The following is a 25148-nucleotide window of genomic DNA, read 5'->3' on the forward strand; positions in this document are numbered from 1 at the left end:
CCAATGGGCGACGGCTCCGTGAGCGCCGGGCGCGCTCTGCGGGAGCGGGCCGAGGCCGCGGAGAGACGGGACGGGGCGCGGCGGGGGCGGGGCCTCATCCTGAGTGACGGCCGCGTCAACCAACGGGAAACGTCTCCGTGCGTTCCGGGGCGGGGCGGAGGCGGGACCGCCGCTTGAGTGATGGCTACACCAGCCAATAGGAGGTGGTCCGTGCGCGCCGGGAGCGTCCTGCGGGAGCGGGGCCGGGAGCGGGCCGAGGCTGCGGTGAGACGGGCGGGGGGCGGCGGCGCTGGGTGGGAGCTACGCCGGGCAGGGCGGGCGGGTGGCCCGGGAGTTTGGGGCTTCCAGCAGTCGCGGCCGGGCTCGGGCCTGTCGGCCCCGAGGGGTCCCCGTGTCCGGGCTGCGGGCAGCGGCCGGTGCAGCATCTTCCCCGTGTCTGACGGGCCGGAGGAAGCAGGTGCCCTCTCCAGCTGCCCGGGAGGAGACCCAGCTCGCAAGGGGAGCCGGAGTTGTGGTGGGTTCATCTCCACCACTCGTCCAGATGCCTGCAGGGAGGGTGCCGGGCGGACCCAGCCGGGGCTGTCCGGTGATGGGCGCATCCGGACACACGGGAGGGTTCCGCTGACCATCGGAGAACGCTTCTCCCGGTGAGGGCGATGGAGCGTGGGCTGCCCAGGGGTGCTGCAGCGTGTTTCCCCGCGGGGACATCCAAAAGCCATCCTGCTGTAGGTGCCCCTGCCTGAGCAAAGAAGGTGACACTTTCAGAGGGTCTCTCCCACCCTCCCACCCTCCAGTGCTGTGATTCTGTTCAGCGTTTCTTCAGGGCAAATAACTCACTGCTAGGCTGTGGTGGTTTAGGTCTCACTGGGTATTTGTGCTTTGTTGCACTGAGGTGCGTGAGGCTGAGTGGTTACAGAGCTCCTTGGGCATGCTGGACCAGTCTCCCCTTGCCTTCCCCAGTTCACTGCATACACACACCCCTCTGTTCCAGTGACCGTGGCTGAACACGACCTGGCTGAGAGGGTACCTGGCTGTGATAGAGCCCAGAGAGTGCTGGAGCAATTCCTCCTGTCAGTTGGGACTGGCATCAGCTGGTGATGGAAGGAAAGTAGAAGAGCAGTTGCAGGAAAACCAGCCCCTGAAAATGTGTGTTTGGGCACTGGTGGCTGGAGGGTCTGACCTGGATCTGACCTGGATCTGACCTTGAGTCCTAGTGCTGTCCATTGCTGCTTGGCGAAATTTTTATCTCAGTCTTCCAGTTGTAATAATATAATATAACATGGATATGACTCAGTGTGCAGGTCTGGAACACGTTATCTGGATGGTGTCTGAGAGGTTTGCTGGTGCTGCCTTGGTCTGCACCCTTTGAACCTCCTGGGGCAGCTGCCTTGGTGCTGCTGAGACTTTCCCAAAGGACTGAGTGGTTTGTTGTAAAGTGGGAGACAGACACAGCCTGTCTGGGGTGGCCCATGTAAAGCCACACAGGCTTTGTGACTTTCCTTTGGAATCTCACCTCTGATGGTGGCACCGAGGGATTGCTTCAGGATAAGTGTTGTTTGATTTTTAACTCCATGCCCAGCTTGTGTCTCGGTTCTTGTGTGCGTTCCTGGGGCTGGCAGCTGGCCCGGGGTGTAGGGGCTGAGTCAACTGCTGTTGTCAGTATTGCTACCGTGGGCATTCAGATACTGTGAGTCAGGTTAAAAACCCACGGCTTTAAAAATAGTACGGTGTGGGTTCTTTCCATGTGCCCTTTGGTGTAGAAGCCTTCAGGGCTGACATGTTGGAAGTGTTCTGATTTGGGGATTTTCATATCTTGAGGAAAAACTTGCTTTCAAGAAGTTGAATTTCATCACTTAGAAAAAGACAGTCAGTACAAAAGTCTTAGGACCCATGGCAGAGGCCAGACTTAACCTCCTTTTGCTGTATAATTTGGATTAGCACCATATTTTCTGTGTCCAGGGGCTGTGGTCATGGATCTAATGAGGCAGGACTGTTCCTCAGCAGAAGATGCAGCAGCATGGAAGGAGTTAATACCTCGTGGTTAGAGTAGCTTTGTATCAAGATGGAAATGACTAAGCACACTGCATTCCTGAAGAGTTACTTATTTTGATATAAAATCTGCTTGTTTGGTACTGCCCATGTCGTTGAGGCATCAGCATGGCAGAGTTATTCCGAGGAGCTTCAGGGTTGTTCCAGACAGGAGCAGAATGGGAGTAGCTGAGAGCTCTGGAAGGGGTCCTTTCCCTCCAGGAATGAGCTGCCAGCTTCCCTAGGCTTCAGAAGACCAGAAACTGCTTTTATTTGGCTACTAACACAGGAGGCTTGGCGACAAGGACTCTGGGGTGGTTTAGGACTGCACAGCTTTCATCAAAGGACTGAGATTGCCTCAGAGCTGCACAGGCTGGTCCAGGCGGTGTTTGTGTTCCCAGGAGCAGGACAAGGTAAGGTGCTGTGTCAGTGCCTCTGTTCTCACTGTGCCTCTGCTGCAGGGTGCTCAGGGGGCTGAGGGGTTACAGCAGCACGGGTGGTGGAGGGGCTCGACCTCAGCACTAGACAGGGATTTATTCTGGAACAGCACTGGCAGCTTTCTCTCCTGGAGAATGTGGTTTCAGGAAACGGAATTGTCTTGAGGCTTTGCATGGAAAATGTGTAGTGTGCTCTCTGGCTTTCAGGGCTGGAAAAAGAGTCAGGGGTACCTGTCATGTGCTGTGAACATGCTGAATTCTTCTTCTTCGGGAGCTTTCAAATAGCGTGGGTCAGAGAGGCGGTCTTTTGTCAGAAATGTGTGATGTTTTGTCTAGAAATTATGTAATTTTCCCCCAAACTGCTGCTTCTGGTGAAATAATTCAGTATTCTTGACTACACCGGTCTCCTCTAAGTCCTAATGCGGTAAGGGTGATAAATTTGGCTTCTCTGGAAATACCAGGAAGCACAAGTGAAGGAGTTTGGAAGGGGAGGTCAGGATGGAAGCGGTCACAAGTCTGGTTATTCTGTGACAGGTATGATTTGTGTAGTGCTTGATACGAGTGCTGGCTGCCTGACCCAGGTGGTCTCTGCCAGCTCTGTGTCCCTGAACTGTGTTTTAGCCTGTTCTGGACTGCATTTAAGGGTTACTTAATTTGGATCGCACCACCGCAGTGTGCTCTTTCTTCACCAAAGATCAGTCTCTACTCTTGCCTGGGCTCACGTGATGAGCTGAGATTAAATGCCTGGTTCTTGATAGCAAGCCTGGGCAGGTGAAAAACTGCATTCCTCTCCTCCTTGGATGGCTATTTTGGAAGAGACAGTCCAGGGAGCAGCACTGAGCAGGGGAGAAACTTTAAGCTTGTGCTTGACTGTCCATGGATCCCATTCCTGCACATTCAAGGCCAGGTTGGATGGGGCTTGGAGCAACCTGGGATAGTGGAAGGTGTCCCTGCCCATGGCAGGAGGTGGAAGGAGATGAGCTTTAAAGTCCCCTCCAACCCAACCTGTTCTGGGATTCCAGGATTCCATGTGCTGGCCCAGGCTGAGCTTCTCCTCCGCGTTTCTCAGCTCCCAGTTGTGCCTTACCATGGGAGCATGGACGTGGGCAGTGGGAGAGGGCAGGAGCATTAGGCCTTGACTTGGGCCCTGGCTCAATGTGGGGAAGCAGAAATGGGTCTGTGGCTGAGGAAGCTGCAGCACAGGCAGTTTTTGTTGCAGCCTTCCCAATGTGAGCCGTGGCAGGAAGGATGTGGGGCGGGCTGGCAGCCAGCAGAACTGCCCAGCTTGGGCACAGCAAGGATGGACCCACCTGGAAAGCTGTGCAGGGCTACTCAGCCTCCTCTGGGCAGTGATTTGTCCTCATGGATGTGGGATATCAGGAAAAAGTTCTTCCCCCAGAGGGTGGTGGGGCACTGAACAGGCTCCCCAGGGAATGGTCACAGCCCCAAGGCTGCCAGAGCTCCAGGACTGTCCTGTGCAGGGCCAGGAGTTGGACTGGATGATCCTTGTGGGTCCCTTCTATGATATTCTGCAGATGTTTTGCCAGGCTGCTCCCAGAGGAGCTCGCAGCTGGAGTATTTGGAGGAGAAAGCAGCCAGTGCTGCTGGGAATCAAAGCAGCTGTGGGCTGCTGTGGGGATGGGCTGCATGTGCTCCATGAGTGCTTGTGCTGGACCTGTTTAGAGCTGTGGATAAACCCTTGCTCCGCACCACGGGTCCTTTGGGTTCCTCTCCCTGTGCCAGTCCTGCACCCAGCAATCCAGTGTTTGAAGACCTGGCAGGCACTGGAGGAGCCTGGTGTAAAGCTGGAGTGCTGAGGAGGCTGTTGGAGCCCTCTCCTCACCTGGCTGTCCCCAGCAGAGCCTGTCCTTTGCCAGCCAGGTCCATGGGAGTGTCCTGGAGCGCTGGTGCTGCAGCAGTTCAGTAGTGGCACAGCAGAGGGAAAGCTGCTTTCCTGTCTGCTAATCAGGGCTGTGCAGACACGGGTTGAGGAAGGATGGCTCTGCCCTGGCTCAGGATGTTTTGGCAACAATGCCTATTTATAGGAGAGGGCAGGGGCCCCTCGCTGGTGCGGGAAGAGGGTCTCCAGCGGCTACGGAAGCATTGAGGACAGTCTGGAATGCTGATGAGGGACAGAGGGCTGATGATGGAGCAAATATCCCCAGCTCGGTGCTTACCCAGATTGTCCAAGTTTATCCCGTTCACTGCTGAGTGGGAGAGTTCCCAGCAGCTCTCTGGGACAATGAGCTGAGCAATTCCAGCCTGCAGGAGCCCACGCTGTGGAGACAGGGAGCTGCTTCCCACAGCAACAGTGCTGCTTTGGCAGGGAGGGAGACTGCAGCACAGAGCCAAGGCTTGGTGCCATGTGTGCCCAAACCATCCCCGAACTGCCTGGGAGCCCTGGGATGTCCTTGACCAGTGAGCTTTCTCATTAATGCTATCAAGTCGATCTGCCAAGGCCAGTGCTTTGCTTTTAATTGCCCCACTGCAGATCAGCAGCTTCAGGGATAGCCCCGAGCCCTGGAATTTGAGGTGTGGTACCCGCAGTGGGAAGGGTGTGGGTCTGCTCTGGTGGGGGCTCTCCACACCCAGCCTGGAGAGTGGGGCATGCCCCTTGCCAGGCAGGCTTGAGCTCCTCTGTCTCCCAGCTTGGTTTGCTGCCCATCCCTGGCTCTGCCCACCCTGCCAGGCTGTGGTGACTCAGTGCTGGCCGGGTGTGGTGGCAGTGGCTGTGGAGAACACGTGCCCAGGGTGGCAGTGGGAGCTGCCTGGCTCTGTCAGCTGGAGCCTGAGCACAGGCTTGGTGTGACTCTGGCCCCTGGTCCCACCTGGAGAAGGTCTGGCTGCTTTCTGCAGGAATCCTCTGCTTTTCCGCGTGTTTTTCCGCGTGCTTTTCTGCTGCTGTTTCCCTGCCTTTTGCAGGGGGATGTCTTGGTGCCAGGGGAATGTTACCAAAGCCAGTGTGGCCCCTGGCCTGAGCTGAGCACTTGTCTCCTGATACAAATGGAGGTTGTTAAATACAATGCTGGAGGATTGGAACTTCTGAAATGGGATAATTGCCCAGAGAAAGGGAGGAGCAGGGCTTGTTAGAGCCTATGGGCTGCTGTCTTCTGTCCAGGATGAGTTTTCACCTGTGCTGGTATATCTGAGAATATTGGGGATGGCTTGTGAGCTACAGGTAGAGCCAAAGGGCTCCAAGGCTGAGGATTCCAAACATGAAATGTCTGTACTGAGGCCATGCTGGACCTGCAGGTGCTGGGTCTGTACAGCCACCCCAGTTTTCCCTGGTGGTTTCACCTGCACTCCTTGCTGGATTACCTGGAGGATGTGTGCTGTATCCCCCGGATTACAGGTGTGGGAAATCTCAAAGAGCACAGCTCCTGTTTGTGCAGGCTCTGCTTGGGTAGGAGAAGCCAAAATGTTTCTCTAGCATTCCTTCTCTGCTGATCTAAACACGGGCTGATTTTTCTCTTGAAGGTGAGAACTCACCTGTTTCTTTTGCCTTTTGAAACTCCCCTGGCTGCAAGCCACAGGCTGGGCACCGATACCCTCCCATCTCTTGGATGGCAAATGTAGGTCAGGTGTTGACAAACAGAACACCAGGCAGGTTTTCACTTGTGTTGTGGAGCAAGGGAGCACTTCTGGGAGGAGGATGCGCTGCTGGAGTCGGGCTCTTCCCCAGCCACCACAGCTCTTCTCATCCTGTGTGAAGCAGCAGCTCCTCTCTGGAGAAGCAGACGTGGTTCCTTTTTTCTAGAGCTGCCCTGGTGCCTCATGTCCTGCTGTGTCTCTGCTGAGTGGGGTGCTCAGGTGCCACAGGGATTTGTCTCTACTGCCTGAGCCTCAGGAGGAGCTGCACTCCTGCAGAAGGGCTGGCTGAGATCCACACTGCTGTGTTCCTCAGCCATTAAATAATTTCCTTGAGTTTGGATGCTCAGGATCCCTCAGGATGCTTTGTGCTGTTGTGTTTGTTTTTTAAGCCGGTGAAGCCTCAGCTCCCTTTCACTCCCAGATGTGTACACAAACAGCCCCGGTGGGGAGCGAGCTCTGGAAGCCTGTCCTGAGCATGTGGTTGCTGTGATCTGGGGAGGAATGTTCTGCAGCCATTGCCAGGGAGCAGCTGGGAGTTCGGGGTGGGGAGCAGCATGGCTGGGGTGCAGCTGATGGCTCTCGTTTTTGCCCGCAGGTCGGAGCAGCCAGCCCGGACTCTCCCACACCGCTGGGCACTTTGGAGTGTCGTGCCAGCTTTGATGTGTGCAGGACACGGGAGGACGTGGCCGGGGCTGGACATGGGCTGTGTGTGAGCGCTCTGGCCCCTGCCATGCACCCCACGGGGGCTGGGGACAGCAGCTTCTCCCGCGCGGCCGTGCAGACCCTGTCCCGCAGCCACTGCCGCAACATCAAGCAGAAGATCTCGCAGTGGGAGGGCAGGACACGGGGGTGCCCCAGCAAGGAGAAGCAGCAGCCTAAGGACTTTGGAGTAAAGTATGACCCCAACTGCAATGCACTACCCAAAGTGAAGCCAGAACGCACAGAGAATGGCAGAAAGGCTGGGTCCAAAGATCCAAAGAGCCTGGGGTTGGATTTCAGGGAAGATGCACGGAGCTGCTGGCAGGCTGGGGACTGTGCTGGTCCAGCTTTCCGAGCCAAGGAGAAAGGAGAAGGGCAAACAGGCTTCCCAGCCCCAGGGGTGACACTGCCCCCAGGGAACTTCTATACCTCACAAGCTCTGTGGAGGAGAGCAGATCCTCTCCTGCCTGGCAGAGCCCCTCCTGTTCCCTTGGACCTCCAGAGGAATCGAGGCAGCCTTGGCTCCACGGAAAGAGAACTGCAAATTGAAGGAGTGGACACTCTCTGCAGGGCAGAGAGGAGCTTGAGAAACATTTACTCTGAGGTTGAGGGGCAAGAGGAGGAGCCAGTTCCTGATCCACCACCCAAACCCCGCAGGACTTTCCGCTACCTGGCAGAGAAGGGTGCTGGTGGTTGTAGAGATGCCAGTGCCACCAGGGAAGCTCCCCTGCAAAAGCAGTGTGGAAGGGACCTGGTGTCATCCTCCAACAACCCCGAGAAGAACATAGCCAACAGGAGGATCAGAGGGAGAGCCCAGAGGTACATAATTCATCTCTCATGTCTGAAATGTTTCCTTAAACCACTTTCTAGATGGGTTTCAGCAGCTTGCTTGGCATGATGTCTTTGTGGAGGTGCTGCTAGTGATGATGCCTCTTTTCATGGGAAAAGGATATTCCTGGGAGGAGGCATCCTGCTTTTGCTGCTGACAATCTTGCAAAGAAGGCTACAGGTTCCAAACAGATGTCAGCCCACACCTTAGAACATAGTGGAGTGACAGTATGCTGGCCCCAGGGAGAGACCTGCCTGCTCCCTGCCTGCTGCTTGCCCTCAGCTGCAATTTGTGGATGGCAGAGTAGCTTTCTCTTGGGGCACTGTGGCTGCTGAGTGTTTGGCTTTCCTTTTTTTCCTCTTTTTTTTTTTTCATTTTTCTCTTGCTGCTTAAGGCTAGAGGCTGTGGGTAGTGCTGTTGCAGTAGCTTTGGCTGGTTTTCCCTCTTTCCCATACCCTTCTGAGGTGGCTTGATGCAAATCCTGCTCGCAGGTGAGCTGCCTGTGCAAGACTGGTGTGCACAGTACCGGCAGAGATGTGGCTTGAGGTTCTGAAACCTTCCACTGTGGCAAAGTGTGCAGCAAGAACCCGAATTTTATGATGATGGTGGGCTAGATCCCTGCAGCTGCTTTGTGACCTCTGTGCCCTGATTTCAAAATAGTGGCCAAGTGGATGGAAATGCCAACCCACAAATGCATGAACACCCTGAGCACGAGGAGGAGAGGCCCAGTAGGAAGCAGTGCCCTGGTTCTGAGCTGCTCCAAGTCTGCAAAATGTGGTTTGGGTTCTTGCCTCTGACAGGATGGGTCTGGCCATGCCTGCTTGGAGTGTGCTTGGCCATGGAGCCTCCAGCTCCCTTTTTAACTTAACAAATGTCCCAGAGTAAGTGAGCAGGACTTGGTGCTGGCTTTGACTGGGATAATTTTCTTCTTGGTGTGGTGCTGTGTTTTGGGGTTGTGATGAAAATATTGATAACAGAGGATTGCGTGAGCTGTGCTCACACAGAGCTGGGAGGGGACACAGTGGGGACAGCTGACCCCAGGAATATTCCAGACCCTGTGATGTTGTGCTCAGCTATTAAAATTGGGGAAGAAGCAGGAAGAGGGGCAACATTGGGAGTTTGTGTTCCCAAGTCACCATTCTGCATGACAGAGCCCCTGGACACAGCTGAATACCTCCCTGCCAAGGGAAATAGGGAATGAACCCCTTGTTTTGCTTTTCTTGCCTGTGCAGCTTTTGCTTTACCTTCCACACTGTCTTTATCTCGACCCATGCACGTGTTTTCTCTCTTTTACCCTCTGATTCCTTCCCCCATCCCACGGGGCAGGAGCAAGGGGCTGAGCTGCTGCCTGGGGCTAGACCTCAACCCTTGGAAATGCGGGTCCAGAGTGGAGCATCCATGTGCTGGATGGTCCCCAGAAGGGCCACACTGTGTGTGGACTGGAGACAGCAACTCAAGCAGGTGCCTTTAGAAGAAGTTCCACTGGTTTTCCTCTAGGAAATCTTTTGAGTTTGAGGACATCCAGGGCTTCCGCAAGCGGCCCGCAGCCAGCAGCTCCCACAGACCTCGGGAGGAGACAAATGGCACAGCAGGATCCAGGCTGGTCTACACCCAGTCCGAAGACAACATCTACGAGGACATTATCTGTATGTGCCTGTGCTTCTGGGGGTGCCCTCACTGTGTTTAAGGGTGGCAGTTTTGGGGAGGGAGGAGTGAAGGTGAGGATGCATTGAGGCCCTTTCTGGCTCGGGGACTTTTAAGGTCTTCCCCATCTGGGGGTCTTTGTTGGTGTTGGTGACATCTGCACGTGAACAGCCTGATTTCAGATGTCATGGGAGGTCACTGGAGTTGGCCTGTGCTGAACTGATTTCTTTATTAGCTCTTGGAAGGCTTTGCTTGAGTGCTGCACAGAGATCAGTGTGAACACTGCCAAAACGAGCTGCTTTGCAATAGAGCTGCTTGCTCTGCAGGGGAAGAAGTGTTTTGTTCTGCTGAGTCTGTGTACGGTTTGCCAAGTTGATGTCAGTGGGTTAGAAGGATGTGGTGGGAACCTCATCCAACTTTAAACAGGTCTCCCAGACCCTGTTAAAGCTTGGCAGACAACTGCACACTCTCCCCACTTATATCCCTGGCAAAAATACAGGGCTTTATCTCCTTTCATAAATCCCCCATCCAATGCTTTTCCCAGGTCCTACAAAAGAAAATCCTTATGAAGATATCAGAGCACTGCCCTTGCCCCTGTGGAAGGTCCCATCTGTCTGGAAGCTGCCCCCTCCCCGGAGCATCAGCAGGGCTCCCAAGGTAGGGTGGGGGGATTAAAGGGTCAGGTGTTTGCAGAAGCATTCTCACAAGGGCCCTCGTTTGTGCTCACCCCAGCCTCACATTCCACACTGCAAGTCATTGGTTTGCCTTATTTTTTTATTGTTTGTTATTAATGTAAATAATATGTAATGTAAATAATGAACAGCCATGGCAGCTGATTAAGCTGCTAAGGAGCAAAAGAGTAGGAGCAGGAGAGTGTTGGTGAGATGCTTGAGTGGGAGGGGGGGATGGAGGGCTTGGCAGAGCAGATTCACCAGCTGTAATCTGACTCCTCTGCCTGTGACCTTGGACCAAAGCTTGATCCCATGCTTAACTATCTCTTCTGCTTCTGTTTTCTAGCCTCCCCCAAAACCTCCCTTCCTCAGTCGCAAGTCGCTGGAGCTGAAGCCCTCCCAGACAAGTTTCCAAGGGAAGATGGGGAAGGAGACCTCCCTGCCTGTCACTCTGTCTGAGTGGAAGCTGTTCCGAGCAGTAGAGGCTGCAAGCAGGAGAAAGAACCTGCCCTGGGTGAGCTTGAAGTGTGAAACTCCACTTCTTGCCTGGCATTTCAAGCTCTTGCTGCTTTGCAAGTGCTTTGTAAGTGGCCACAGAGCTGTGTGCCTGGCAGGTGATTGCTGCTTGGCACTGCTGCTCCAGCCATTCCCTCTCCAAGTGGCAGGGGTGGTGTTTGGGGATCTGAGTGCCAGTTCTAGCTGGGACAGTGGTGTTTTTGTTGGCCAGGAATTGGCAGACAAAGTGCTCAGTGTTGACCTGGAGGTCAGGGCTGTGTGTGAATACAAGCCCTGCCTCGTGCTTTGTCATCTAAGCCTTGTTCCCAGTGTTTCCATGGAGTGTGATGGTGCTGGGTTTGTGCTCTTGGTGAGCTGCAGGGGCAGCTCTGGAACGCTGTGTGTACGTGTCCCCTGCTCCCGGTGACTTCCCAGACTCATCCTTGTGTTCACTGCAGGCCCTGAGCTATGGAATGGTTGTGGGGCCCTTGGTTACTTGGAATGTTGGCTTGGAGTTCTGTACTGGCATCAGGAACAGCTGTTCCATAGTTTAAAGGTGAAGAGGAACTCTCAGGGATAAGAGCATTTCACAAAGCCTTCATACAGTTGTCCCTTCTGGCCTCTCCTTCCTGCCTGGCTGCAAAGACAATCATGCTGCTGAGGCCAGAGGGGTGAGGAAGGCATTTAATCCACCTTCACACAGAGGACTGTTGGACTGTTCTGACTCTCCTTTGGTGCCTTGGGAACCTTTCTAGATCCTTGTGCTGGTTGCCAGCTCACATCCCTTGGTGATAAAAGGCACCATGTGCTGTAGAAGGGCAGCTGCAGCTGCCACTGTGGTGGCACTTTGTGCATGGGACTCAAATTCCAGTTGTGGTAGCGGCAAGGACTTATTTTTGCTGTGGTAAAATCATTTCGCTTCAGCAGATCTTTATTTCATCTGAAAGTCACGTGTATTTGCTCAGATTGCACAAGACCGTGAGGTAGAATTGGACAGCTGCAAAGGACTTTTTAAACCTTTAAAGTGCTTTGGAGTATCAAGTAACTCCTGTCTGTGTTTTTAAACAAACCCTAGGTCTGGAAAATCAGGAAGGAGATGGCAAGATTATAAAAATGCTGTGATGGAGAGTATCTTTCATTTGGAGAGGGAAAATAAAATGTTCTCCCAAAGCAAACCTATTCCAAAAATCTGGTAACAATTTACATGCAGGAAGAGCACTTTACTCTCTTTGCTCATGAGGAATTGAGCCAAGATTGCTTGAGAGATTGAGAAAAGGACTGGGGTCTAAAAAGATAAAACTTTTTGCTTGAGAAACACATGGCTGCCTTAAACACACCCAGGGTAGTGACTCAGCTGCACAAAAATCAGGACAGAAATGAAGATCTTCTAGGTGAGGCTGGATAAAAAGGTAAAGAAGGCAGATTTGGCAGGAGAAGCACTGCTCTCTGCTGTGGGCTGTTTGTTTCCTGCAGCCTCCTCGTGCTGGGAGGACTGGCTGAGGCAGAAAATGGGGGAGAAATCGATTGGAAAAGGAGAGCCTAAGCCTGATTTGCTGATCTGGGGATTAAATGCTTGAGCTGAACAAACAGGTTCTGTTTAATATATTTCGTTTTATGCAGTATTTGTGATGACAAATGTCTGGGCCCCACCCTCCCATGTTCAGTTTAATGAATTCTTGAGGCAGGAATGAACTTGACCTGCTCCCTGCATTTAGGGTAAATCCCTCTTCACATGAAGCGAAAGCCGCCTTTGATGTGGGGAGCCAGGAGCCACAGGGGCACTGGCAGGTGAGGGGAAAGCACAGAGCTGTGACAGGGACACAGAAAGTGTCAGGACTTTGGGTTTAAGGCTGTTGTGACCAGTGGAAGGAAGATGAACAGCATCAACTCAGGTTGTCAAAATGCTGACCCTCCTTTCATGTCTGTGGCTCAGTCTGCACTGGGCTGTGCTTTTTCCCAACTTTTTTCTTCCAGTGGACCAGGTATGTGGTCCTGCAGCACAGACCCATTATTCTGTCCCACTGTCTGTCTTCATTTGTGCAAAATCACAGAATGGTTTGGGTGGAAAGGCCCTTAAATTCCACCTCATTCCACCCCCTGCCGTGGGCAGGGACACCTTCTCCATGACCAGGTTACTGCAGGTACATCATCCTTTCATTGCAGCAAACACCTGGGACAGGGCCTGTGCTTGGAGCAGCCTTGTTCTGTGCCTCACTTGTGCTTTAGGAGACTTGAGCTGACATCCAACTACAGCAGCAAACCCAAAAACCAACCCCCAAGCTACAGTGAGAGAGCTCTGCTTTTTCTGGGCTTGGAAGGAATTGGGATGCTGGAGAGAGTGTTCTGAGTCCTCTGTGGGTTTGTAAGATGTTCTTGCATAGAAAATGGAGATCTGATGCCAGACAGTTTGTCACTTCTATTTGGGAAGGCAAGTGTGACAATTTCCAGAATGCCTGTACGGTCTGGTGTCAGCTTTGAGCTGTGCTGACAGTGATCCCTCCCTTGCAGCAGAAATCTGTGCTCATTCTTTATCCAGTGAGCTAGGTTAGGAGGACTCCAGCCTCTGAGCCAGGGTTCCTGCAGGGTTTGGGAAGCTTTTCCCAAGTCCTGGATAGTGGCTGTTGGGCTGCCCTCCTGTTGGCACCCAGACCTTTCTCTGGACCCCCACATTAACCTCTGCTTCTACTTTGGATTTCAGCTGGTACTAAAAATACAGGAGATCTTTGATTCCAAGCGTGGAAAGAAGAAGGTGAAGGTGCTCAGTCCTGCTGGGAGAGAAGCAGCTCCAGTGAAAGGTATTGGGGTCTCCAGCAGCACTGTCTGTGCTCTGAACACCTTGAGTGGCACAATTCCTCTGCCCCCTGGCCTGGCACCACCACCTCACGCTGACACAACCGTGCAAACCCCAGACTTGTGGCTGGAATTGAGCTTTCAGCTCAAGGAACACTTGCCTAACCCAAAGATAACATGGTCACAAGGTGGAGATTCTGAGCCTGGAGAGCTGGGCTACTGGTTAAAAGTGCCTTGTCAAAAAAATCAGATTAAAGCAAAAATTCCCCAGAAAACCACTTGGCACGAGAACTGCCTCTGACTACTGCACTCATTGTCTGTGTGCCTTGTTCTGATTGTGTAGCCATAGTAGGGTCTTTATTCACAGCATATTCTGTTCAGCAACTCTGTTAAGTTTTACAGCAGCATCAAACAACCAGCTGCTTTGTGTTCCTTGCTCGTGTTCAGCTGACCTGCAGGTCATTCACTGACAGCACTGGCTTGATACCAGCTCTGCTTTTTGCAATTTGCTGTTGTAACACATTTCCCAGCTGCCCTTCGCTGATGCTTTGGGCAGGATTGGTGGGCAGCCCCGAGGGATGTTGATCTGATGAGTCTCAGGTTGTCTCTCTTTCCCAACTTTGGGTGTTGCCCATCTTCCTTCTGCATGGCTAATAAGTGAAAACTATGTGTGTTTCAGGTGAAACCAGTGGGAATGAAACCGATACGGAAAATCAGCCCAAAAGTGAGTGAATCACAGGGGCTGGTCCTGTCCCCACAGCACTGCGCCCTTGGTGGGATGAGCACTCTGACGTGTGGGATCTGCTGAGACAGGGACAGGGAGCCTCTGAGAGGCCAGTTGGCCCAGTCTGGGAGCTGTTGCTGTGACAAACCAGCCTCTTTTTCTGCCACTTCCCCTGAGCCCTTGAGGTTTAATGCCATTAACCTACCAGTCACCAGAAGCAGATTCATTTTTGGGTTGATGCCGTGGCTTGTGAGAGGTTGTTCCTGATCACCTTTGCTGCTGCTGCTTGAGGTCATTTCCCTCCTGATTCCTTCCCTTGGTTCTGTTTTATGTAATGCTGTGAAATGTCTTTTCCTCTGGGGAGAATTCGCCTGGGTATTTGTCCGGTTCCAATGGCCTGAGTTTGATCATAGACCCAAACTCCAGACTTGAAACACCTGCTTGGTTTTAACTGGTTTTAGCTTCCATGTGAAGACAGATTAAACAGAAGGATCTGGCACAGGCTGCCCAGAGCAGCTGTGGCTGCCTCATCCCTGGAAGGGTCCAAGGCCAGGCTGGATGGGGCTTGGAGCAACCTGGGATAGTGGAAGGTGTCCCTGCCCATGGCACTGGATGAGCTTTAAGGTCCCTTCCAACCCCAACCATTCTGGGATTCTATTAATTATTTTAGGTGTTTCATTTACTTGAAGGGATACATTCAAAAGGCTTTAACTTGGAATGAAAAGTGAAGTTCCATTTTTTCATGTTAAGGAGAGTAGTGGAGAGTGAAGAATCTCAGCAGAAATACAGTGATTGAGTCACTGCCTGATGGAAGAGCTGTTTGAAAGTGTCTAGGATGTGTCACGGCGCCTGGGCCGCAGGAATTCCTGACGTCAGAGTGCTGTGCCTGTGCTTGTGAGTCTGTCCTGCCTGTCAGGACAGCCCAGCTCAGGGGTTTCTTGGCCAGGGAACTGCCCCTGCCTCTCCTGAGTGCCTGTGGTGTTTGGAGTGGCTCCCTGAGTCCTGGCAGCTCCTGACCTGGTAGAGCTGGGCTTCCCTCCCCAGTACCCCATTGTGTCACTCTGAGATGTGTGAAAGAACATCCGGGCAGCAGGAGAAATTTCAATTTCTCAATCTCCATCTCCTGTCGGGGGATTTGCAGAGCTGCTGCAAGGCCAGTGCTCCCCATCTGAATCATAGAATCCTGGAATTGTTAAGGTTGGGAAAGACCTCTAAGGTCATCAAGTCCAACCATCAACCCAACACCACCGCCGTGCTCACCACTAAACCACATCCTCAAGTGCCACATCCACACATTTTTTCAACACCTCCAGGGGTGGTGACTCCACCACTGCCCTGGGCAGCCTGTTCCAGTGCTTAACAACCATTCCAGTGAAGAAATTGTCCCTAATATCCAATATAAACCTCCCCTGGTGGAATCTGAGCTCACTTCCTCTCCTCCTGTCACTTTTTCCCTGGGAGAAGAGCAGCTCTGTGAGTGAGGAGCCAACACAGGCATCCCATGTCCCATGGAGAGCAGCCGGATGTTGGGCAAATCCCCCCATCCCTTTTCCCCCTCTGATGGCAATGCTGAGTCCTCTTGTGTGCCCTGTAGGTGTGTGGCAGTGCCAGCCACAGGCTGGTTTGGGATTTATTCCTCTCCCCAGGTCGCCACAGGTGCCTGAGGCACTCGGCCTCCAAAAGGAACCCACACTACCAGACCTTGGAGAGGGATCTCATCGAGCTCCAGGAGCAGCGGCTCTTTGAGCTCTTTGTGGTGGTGTCCTTGCACAAGAAGGCATCTGAGGTCACCTACACACCCCACATCATCCAGCAGTTCCCCAGCAAGGTAGGAGTTGCATGGAAGCCTGCCCAGGGAGCTGCTCAGCTCTGTGTTTCCCTTCTTAAACGACACTGGTCAGGATCTGGGCTTGGAATGTGAAGCACCTTGCTCTGTTACAGACCTAACTTGTAGTGTTGGGAGGTTGTTGAATGTGTCTTGATAATGAGTTTATTGTCTTTTTTGAACTAGGAAGGTTCCTACTTAATTCAAATTTCATGAAGCCATAGGGTATTTGATACCAGCTGAAAGACAGGAGAGAGTGCAGAGCTCTGTCCCAAAGCTGGCAGGAACCTCCTCGTGGCAGTCTGTCCTTTGTAAACAAGGAGTGAAGCACTGATGGTGCACAGGAACTGGAACCCCAGGGCTTTTATGCTTATTTACACTGCTTTGAAAAAGGATAATAATAAAATGGCAAAGCTGTTTGTACAAACCCCCAAAACCAGGAGAGCTGTGGAAGTTAAAGTGCTGTAGCTAAACCAAGCCCTTTGAAATAAGCTGTTCAGCCCAAATGGGTGGCAAAATCAGCGTGTGACTCTGAATTACAGTTCAGTGCCCACAGCTGGGAAGCTGAGATGGAGCCCTGGTGCTTCTGTGGTACCAGATTGAAATGAATATTCAGTTGTCACTGTCTAGGCTTGTACCTGCTGCCTTCCACTGAAAACAGAACAAAGCTAGGAATTCTGGCTGTGCCATCAGGAGGATGCCAGGGATTATTAAGGAATCTGCACGCCACCCACATAGAAGAGATGCCAGATTCATTCAGGGAAGTTATAGGGGACCCCAGAAGGTCCCACAGTGCCCCAGTTCCTGCTGCCTAAAGGATCTGTGTGCAAATACCTCCAGTGTCTTAAGTGTGTAAATGCCTTGGATTCACAGGATGAATAAGGAACTACAGCCAGAAAGTGCACAGTGTTAATTTACTAAAACTGAACACGCCCAAATAATATCTGCTAAAAGTGCAAACTTTAGGGTGTTGGGAGGCAGAAAGAAATGCAGCAGATTTGGTTTTTCCCTGGTGCAGCCTCTCAATTGTCCATTGCCTTTGGGAAGGGCACTGCAGGGTTCCCCTCCTGCTCTTTACTGGCTTTTATAAAGGCACTGCCACAACAAATTATTTTCTCAGTATTTACTTATCCTCTGCTCAAATGGAAGTGTTTTGGTGAGTGACTTTAGATGGGACAGCGTGTCAGATTCAGTGTCTCCCTTCTAATATTAGCTTTGCTTCCAAATAATCTGCTGTCACTCTCTTCTTTGGGCTGTGTGCCCAAGGACATCTAAGCTTTTGTACAAGTGTTACTCTGTGAAAATGCTGTTCTGTTTTCCTAACACTTTGTGCTGTCACAGCTTGGGACACTGGAATAGCCCGGATGTGCTGAGTGCCTAAAATCAACTTTATACCATAAACTTTCCACTTCTCGGGGGCATTTCTACTTAAATGTGTAAAATTTCCTTACATTTCTTATGGAGCCTCTTATCTGAACACCTTTCTTTTGCCCTTTCTGGGCAGTTCTGAGCATGGAGTCCTTGAGGACTCTCCCCTGGAGTCCTTGAGGGATTTGATTTGAACCAACACGTGGCGTGGCTGGAACGTGCGATTCAGAGACACCGTTTTTGCACTCAAGTTATGAGTGATCTGCACATCCAAAGCTGAGCACATTCCTGTTCCTATTAGTGTTTTCAAATCTCCCAGGGGTAGAACCAAGGCAGGCTGACCCAGCCATCATTTGGGGGGGTCAGTTCTACCTTTATTTTCCAATAAACTTAGGCCATGCTTGTAGATCCTTATTCTGTCCTTACCAAGACCGGTTGGATCATTTTACAAAGGTCCCATCAGCAGGAAAAATGCAAGATGGGAACTGGGAATCTGCTAATAGTCAGAACATGTTCTCCTGTACCTGTGCATTAGCTATGTGATGGATCAGCCTTTGGAAGTGTCAGGAAGATGCTTTCTAAATGCTGCAGCTGTGCACCAACTTCAGTGACTTCAAATGCGTGTGTTACCCCTCCAGCCTGAACATCCCTTCAGACCATCAAAGGATACTGAAGAGAGGCTAAAGGTCATTCCCAAATTCTGCTTTCCAGATCCCAAGGACTGGTTCCCTTCATCAGACCTTAAAAGGTAAAGACTTGGTTTTGAATACTCGTGCCTGAAACAGGCAATGCTGAAAGCTTTGGGGTGTGCCAGAGGAGCCGCAGCCAGAGCAAGGGGAAAGGGAAAGGATGAATCCCGTGTGGTAGGAGGGAAGATGAGGTGTGGAGGTGGGCTGGGGAGCTGCTTCTGCCTTTCCTGTAAGGAGGACGAGTTTGTCCAAGGCCAGCTCCTGGGGCTGGAAGTGCTTCTGCTGCTCCTTGGCTAAATGGAGAAGCAGCTGGGAAGGAGGAGAGATGGAAAAGCTCATGGGGTGCAAGTTTTTACCCTGAACAGATCCCAAAGTCCTTGTAATCGTGCCTTGGCTCTCGTCAGCATGACCAGAAGGAGTCTGTGTGCTTTGTCAGTCTCTCCCCTGAGCTGTGTGGTGAATTTAACCCTGACTCTGCTTTGGTCCCCCAGTGAAACCTTTTCCTTCGTGCTGACGGGGGAGGACGGCAGCCGCTGGTTCGGGTACTGCAGGAAGCTCCTGGTGAGCATCTCTGTGAGGGCTGGGGGTACAGAGATCACTGTCTGGGCACTGTCAGGACATGACTCAGGGCTGCTTTCCCTCGTGGGTCACCCATCCTGTGCTGCTGTGGTGGTGCCAACCCTTGGGATGCAGAGGGAAGGGTCACGATGGTGCCCAGAAATAGCAAAATGGGCTCTGGGCATGAACCAGCTCCTGGAACTGGGTGTTTCTTGAGAACTTTTGTAGTCATAAGTGTAGGGGGGACTGCAGCAGAAGGAATTCTGCAGATCAGCTGCAGTGTGGGTGCTGGGTTGTTCCTTGCCCCTCTGCTCTCAGCAGAGCTGTTGCTGTTGCCTTTCAGCCAGAAGGGAAAGGGAAGCGCCTGCCCGAGGTCTACTGCATCGTGAGCCGCCTGGGCTGCTTCAACCTCTTCTCCAAGGTGAGCTGGCACAGCCTGTTTCTTGAGCCCTGGCAGCCTGCAGGCTCCACAGAGTGACTGGATGCTTCTGTCAGGTTTAGTGATTGCAGCTCATCCCAGGAGAGTGGTGCTTCCTCGCTGTCTTTGCTTTGAGAGGGGAAATAAAATACTGGTGCTGAGTCTTGTCAGCCGATACACAAATCCATCAGCAATTACTGCCAGAAGGGCTTCTAATACCTGGTGTTCCTGAGGGTGCCCCTTCATCCGCTTCTTCTGTGACTTGGAAATGGAAAATCAGTTTGGGAGGGGGTTGGATCTCCTGGTTTTTTGTAGCACCGTGAGGAGGGCAGATAAAGAGGTGAAGACTGGGGAAAGCTGCTGCAGATAAAGGGCAGTTATTGCAGAAGAATACAGGGACAAGATTTGGTGAAAGGGGGTTCTGATTGTTGGAGCACAGTTTCTAGAACGGTGTTTCAGAGAGGTTTCTTGGCGAGGGGGATGGGGTGTTGCTCCTCTTACCCCTCTAAATAATGAGAATTCAATTACTACATCCAAGACATTTCCTTCCAGTAGCAGGAGATGGGAGAATGGAGAGTTGTGCTCACAGGAAGCTGTTCCTGTTTGATTGTTCAGACGTTTAAGATGAATTTCACAGGGGTCCCAAGTGAGGTGGGAGAGGCCTGTGGGTCTGTGCTGGAGCCCTCTCCAGGGGAATGCTCTGACAGATTCTCCCCTCTGGTCACCAGCAGCAGTGACCCAAGGCCCAGTGTGTTTCCCTGCAGATCCTGGATGAGGTGGAGAAGAGGCGGGAGATGTCCCCAGCCCTCGTGCACCCCTTCATGCGCAGTGTGATGGAGGCCCCGTTCCCCGCCCCAGGACGCACCATCGCCGTCAGGAGCTTCCTGCCAGGAGCAGGAGATGAGGTAACCGAGGTCAGGATGGGCTGCCTGGTGTCTGTGGGGTCTCTGGGGCACAGAGGCTCTTTGCAAACTGCACGGTGATGCCTGGAAGTAATTAGTCTGAAGAAAACATCCTGAAGTTGGAAGGGAGGCTGTCCCAGAACCCTGTTTGCTGTGGAATCATCGACGGTGGAAGTGATTCCCTGCTTTTTAATGAAGAGCTTCTTGGGCACTCTTCTGTGCTGCCCCATGCCAGCTGTCTGGGATTCTATGTAGAATCATGGATTCAGAGAATATCCTGAGCTGGAAGGGACCCCCAAGGATTATTGAGTCCAATTCCTGGCCCAGCACAGGGCACCCCAACAATCCCACCCTGGGCATCCCTGGCAGCGCTGTCCAAACGCTCCTGGAGCTCTGGCAGCCTTGGGACTGTGCCCATTCCCTGGGGAGCCTGGGCAGTGCCCAGCACCCTCGGGGGAAGAACCTTTCCCTGCTCTCCAGCCTGACCCTGCCCTGGCACAGCCCCAGCCCTTCCCTGAGTCCTGTGCCTGGTCCTGCCCTTTAGGAGGAGCTGCAGCCTGTGGTGAGCTCAGGCCCCTCTGCTCCAGGCTGAGGGTCCCTGCTCTGGGCTGCCCCCCCAGCTCTCCCTGTCTGTGTCTCCTCTCAGGTGATGGAGCTGTGCCGCCCCTTGGACTCCCGGCTGGAGCACGTTGACTTCGAGTGCCTTTTGCAGTGTCTGAGTGTCTCCCACACCATCCGGGTCTTCGCCTCTCTCCTGCTGGAAAGGAGGGTCATCTTTGTGGCTGACAACTTAAGGTAAGAGATGAGTCTGAGTAGTTCTTTCTGAGGGATACTATCACTGGATGTTGTTATTATTTCTTCTGTGTTTGGACCTGTCCCATGTCCAAGCTTGTCTAGTTTTGCAATTAGTTCCATTTGAAAACCTTCTGCACTCTCCACACAGCATGTGCATGCCTAGAATTTGGAGTATGCTGTTTACACAAGAGGAGATAAGGGAATGTTTCCTTTTTACCTCTTTAGTCTGGGTTGATGGTGGTTTTAGCTCCCTATAACTGAGTTCAGAAGTGGGTGCATGGGGCCTCTGCTGCTGCACAGACTGACACGAGTGACACCTGCCCTGAGCATTTCCAGCCTGTCCTGAAGGAGACACTGACCACCCACCCTGTGCTTCTCCCATCTTTCCAGCACTCTGTCTAAATGTGGGCACGCTGCAGTGGCAACGCTTTACCCCTTCACCTGGCAGCACACCTACATCCCCGTCCTGCCAGCTTCCATGATTGATATCGTGTGCTCTCCGACCCCATTCCTCATTGGCATCCTCTCCTGCTCCTTGCCACAGCTCCAGGACCTGCCCATAGAGGAGGTGAGGATATGTGAGACAGACAATGTCAGTGGGATGAGGTTGTCCTCTCTGGAATAATCTCTAGATTCTGTCTGAATACAAACTCTCAAACTTTTCCGAGCTACTTGGTGAATTTGCCAGATAAATGTCAGGGTGTTCCAGTGTTATCAAAGATAAATAATATTCACTGTTCTCAGAGACAGGCTGCACTTATGCAGAACTTGTGTTCTGTGTGTGACATCCCTATTTAAAAAACATCCCACATTTAAAAAACAAATTAAAGACCTGGGTTTTTTTCTATACAGCAACATACCTGGTTATGAGTCAGTGTGTTTTTTACGTCTTTCCCCAGGTTCTGATTGTTGATCTTTGTGCTGACAAGTTCTTGCAAGAGGTGAGTGAAAGAACAGTACCAGTAACTCATGGTTTTGTGCCAGGAAAAGGCATCGATGAAAGAAAATAATAAAAAGAAATCAGGAAAAGCTGGTGTTCATGTGGAGACTGCAGTGGCTGAAGAAATACCTTGTAATCCTTTTGAACTGACAGAGAAGGGAACAGGCTTACAAATCCTTGTTGCGAAGTTGAGGTTGCATGAGCTGGAGAGCTCTGCAAAGCCGAAGATGCTGCTTGTCTGAGCTGAGTTTAAGGACTATTTCTTGGTTTATGATGTGAAGGGGATCCCTAAGATCCTCTGCTGCTTTTTATCTGTCTCTCTCTGTTCTCGTTCTGTACAGCACTTTCTCCTCTCCCATCCAGCTGCGGTGTGTTTGTTGGTTCGGGTTGTTGTTTTTCTCAGGAGCGACAGTCTAGGGAACAAATTATCACAGTTCACTTGTGGTTCTCTGCTGAACTTCCCCAAAAGTGCTTCTGCATCCCCAGACAAGTAGCTATAAAAATACTGGGGATTTTATTACTAGTTCAGGATATTTGCTTCTCCTTTTCCTTGCCTCACTGTTCTGTTTTGCATTGCAGCCTGCAACTGGAGAAAGGTATTAAAGGATTGGGATATTTTTTTAACCATATTACTGAGACTTGTTGTATTTTCTCAACAGACTTTTATTGGTTTTTGTGTGTTTTACTGGTGAAATAAGCCTGAGTCTGTGTGGTGGCCAGCTGTGTGTGTGACTAATAAAATGTACTTGGGGCATGCTGAACAAATGTTTTTAATTTCTGTGGCTGCAAGACAAGTATATTGTCTCCCTCAAGATACACCGTATCACAGAGTAACTCCCCTCTAACTGCTGTAGGCATGTTAGAATATTTCTAATCTATCCCCTGGTTCTCCTGCTGATCCTTGGCCATTTCTGTCTGTAGGTATCAGATGAGGACGAGATCCTGCCCCATAAACTCCAGGCTGCACTTGTACAAATCCTGGAAGAACGAAGTGAAATCCTGTCACATGGGCAGAGTGACACACAAGGTACTTTCTGTGGGAAGGTTTCTATGGAAAAGTGTTTTCCCATTAGTAGATCCCATGGAGTTGATAAAAATGAGCAAATTGGAATAAATGCTAAGAAGTGACATTTTAGCTGTTTCCCTGTAATCTTGCTGAGAACATCTTCCTTGTGAATGTGTGAGAAGTTTGGTGTGCTGACAGTTCCTCTTCTCACAATTAGTGTGTGCAGAACTGTAGTTTCCTTTGGGCCAACAGCCTCGGTTCCTGTGCTTTGAATTTTGTTGTATTTTTCTGAGTGGCAGAGACAATGTTTTTCTCAGAGAATGTAGCGAGTTTCTGTATTTTAGAGGGTGATCTGGCAGATCATTTCCAAAGTTTACTGCTTTATACATGATCCATCAGATAAGGAAGTGTGAGAAAAGCTCTGAGTGGCTTGAGAGAATGGCACCAGAAAACTATATAATTCATAAAAACAAAGTTCGTTTTCCAGAGAGCTTGTCTTCTGTAGTTTGCCTGATTCTTGAAGAGAATTAAACTTGGCCTGTTATGAGCTGGCAGCTTATTAGACACCAGATGTTTGACAGGGAAAATGAAATTATGAATGTTTTAACTGCTGCAAAAGCTTCAGAGCTGAACCTGTCCCAGCTGCAGCAGAAAGTTGACAATGGGAAATTGAATATTTGAGCTGAGACTTCTCTGATATCAATCCCCTGGAATCTCCTAGTCTGAGACAGCCAGTACAGAAAGTGACTGAGGTCTCTAGAAAAGCTGCTCCTCCTTTGGGAGAGGAATGACCAAAGCAACAAATGTCCTCCCCACAGGTGACATGACCCTCAACTCCCTGGTCTCTGAGGCTTTTGTGCAGTTCTTCGTGGAGATTGTGGGGCACTACTCCCTGCACATGAGCGTCACAGAGAAGGGGGAGCGGGTGTTCCAGCGGGAGCCCTTCCGCAAATCCCACGGCTCCCGCAACGTGCGCCACTTCCTGCACTTCTTCATGGAAACCCAGATGTTTGCGGGCTTCATCCAGGACCGGGAGCTGAGCAAGAACGTGGTCAAAGGTAGCTTTGGCATCAGCCTCTTGTTCCGCAGACTCGCTTTCAAAGTATGGTGCCACGTGCCTCTGCTGTTGGGATTTTGTCACATGGAGTAGCCCTGTGCCCTTCTAATTACTCAAAAGAATTCTGTTTATAAAGCAAAGAATTTCTGCATCTCCCCTTTCTCCTTGATCCTGCAGCTTACACACACCACATGCAGGATTTCCTTTCATGGCCTTGTTAATCATGATGCCACATGCTAAAAGATGGAGTAACTCATTTGGTGAGTGATTTTTAATTTTTTAATTTTTTTTTCTCTTTAGGCCTTTTTGAGGTCCGTGCCTTGGAGTATTTGGAGAGTATTCCCGAGACGGAACGAACTGGAATGAACAAAATCCTTCGCAGTCTTGGTAAAGGAACATCCTAGCTTTTGTTCATTGTTAAATTTTTTAAAATTAATTTTAGCTGTTGAATAATTAATTTGGTGCAGAGGAAGGCCCCTTCTCTGCCTTGCGCACCTGTGTCCCCTTGTTTACATTTACTGCTTCAGGGGACACTGAACATTGTGTGAGATTTTTCTTTTATTTTTAAGCTTTTGTGTCTTTATCTAAAGTTTGTGGGAGTTGCTGCTCTGAGAGCTGTCCAGGCTTATTCCTTAACTTTGGTCCTGGCTGATGCTCAGGGGATGGAAGTTGTGTCTGCTGGCAGAGAAGGCCATGTGTGGCTTTCCACCTTAAGTTCCTCAGCCTGATGAGTCCTGGAGTGTCTCCAGCTCACAGAATCCCACCGATGCCTTTTCCTGGTCTTAAAATCAAGAGTCATACACGGTTAGAAGGGAAAAAGGGATTTTACCTTGGTATTTATTTTAAGGATCTCTAGGTGCACACATCCAGGTCATATGCACCGAAATGCACCCCGCAAAAAATGCCGTCCCCAAAAGATCTGGTATATCATTATAGGTGTTACTAATTAGCAGATCTATCAAAGATTCCCCAGTGAGAGGCTCGAGTGAGCCCCCTTCTCCAAGGAGCCTTTCCCTGGATGGTTCTATCTTAGTTTGCAGAATGTGTTCTGGGGAGGACCTTGGGATCTGGGGCACACTGATCCCTAGCTACGAAGCTTCTGAAATGTTTCGTCTCTTAGCTTGGCAAACAAGTCCAAGAACGTAGGGAAAAAGCACTAAGAATACAGGAGTTGTAAAAAAGGTATAACAGGGGTATAAAAGAAAAGGCAAAAAATCTTCATGGCATCACCATAATGATTTGGGTAGGAAGGGACCAGTTCCTGCCCTGGGCAGGGCCACCTTCCACTATCCCAGGTTGCTCCAAGCCCCGTCCAGCCTGGCCTTGGACATTTCCAGGGATCCAGGGGCAACCACGGCTTCTCTGGGCACCCTGTGCCAGGGCCTCCCCACCCTCGCCTAAAGCTCCTAATGCTGTTTTTTCTCTGCAGGCAGTAAAATGAAATTCCTGCAGAAGAAGTGACCGGGCGCTGCTGCGGGACAGCGGCGGGACGGGGGAACCGCGGGACGGGGGAACTGCGGACCCCGCCCCGGGCCGGGCTGCGCTGTGCCGGGAGGGCGGGGACGGGGCGGGGGCTCCGCGTGTGCCGATCGCGTGGATCGATAACAGCTCATGGACCGATAACCAGCTCCATGGACCGATAACAGCTCATGGATCAATAACAGCTCGTGGATCCAACCCTT

General features: G+C 51.4%; 1 protein-coding gene across 8 annotated transcripts; it reads left to right on the top strand.

The window, feature by feature from the left end:
- Window positions 1-144: 144 nt before the first annotated feature.
- Window positions 145-25148, top strand: DENND2C (DENN domain containing 2C). 8 transcript variants are annotated; one of them, XM_042013365.1, is made up of 19 exons: window positions 145-264; window positions 6652-7574; window positions 9082-9230; window positions 9773-9885; window positions 10246-10413; window positions 13093-13189; window positions 13864-13908; window positions 15555-15736; window positions 17740-17849; window positions 18282-18351; window positions 18692-18769; window positions 19516-19671; window positions 20315-20463; window positions 20854-21031; window positions 21363-21404; window positions 22325-22430; window positions 23228-23467; window positions 23767-23853; window positions 24896-25148. In XM_042013365.1, the coding sequence occupies exons 1-19, from the start codon at window positions 181-183 to the stop codon at window positions 24925-24927; spliced, it is 3009 nt and encodes a 1002-aa protein (XP_041869299.1). In that variant the 5' UTR covers window positions 145-180; the 3' UTR covers window positions 24928-25148. The 8 variants fall into 8 exon arrangements, with proteins under 8 accessions (XP_041869299.1, XP_041869300.1, XP_041869307.1 ...); XM_042013366.1 differs by having other exon boundaries at window positions 19531-19671; XM_042013369.1 differs by lacking the exon at window positions 145-264 and adding an exon at window positions 308-514.

The sequence above is a fragment of the Corvus kubaryi genome, unplaced genomic scaffold (assembly GCF_017639235.1).
Source record: "Corvus kubaryi isolate FWS band 111438036 unplaced genomic scaffold, C.kubaryi_AGA036_p1.0 split1-37355, whole genome shotgun sequence".
NCBI lineage: Eukaryota > Metazoa > Chordata > Aves > Passeriformes > Corvidae > Corvus > Corvus kubaryi.

Excerpts from the sequence above, each read along its gene's own strand:
- DENND2C (XM_042013365.1), top strand. The coding sequence starts at position 181 with ATGGCTACACCAGCCAATAGGAGGTGGTCCGTGCGCGCCGGGAGCGTC. Across the intron at positions 18,352-18,691 it reads GGTACTGCAGGAAGCTCCTG|CCAGAAGGGAAAGGGAAGCG; the intron begins GTGAGCATCTCT and ends GTTGCCTTTCAG. Across the intron at positions 20,464-20,853 it reads TTTGTGGCTGACAACTTAAG|CACTCTGTCTAAATGTGGGC; the intron begins GTAAGAGATGAG and ends CCATCTTTCCAG.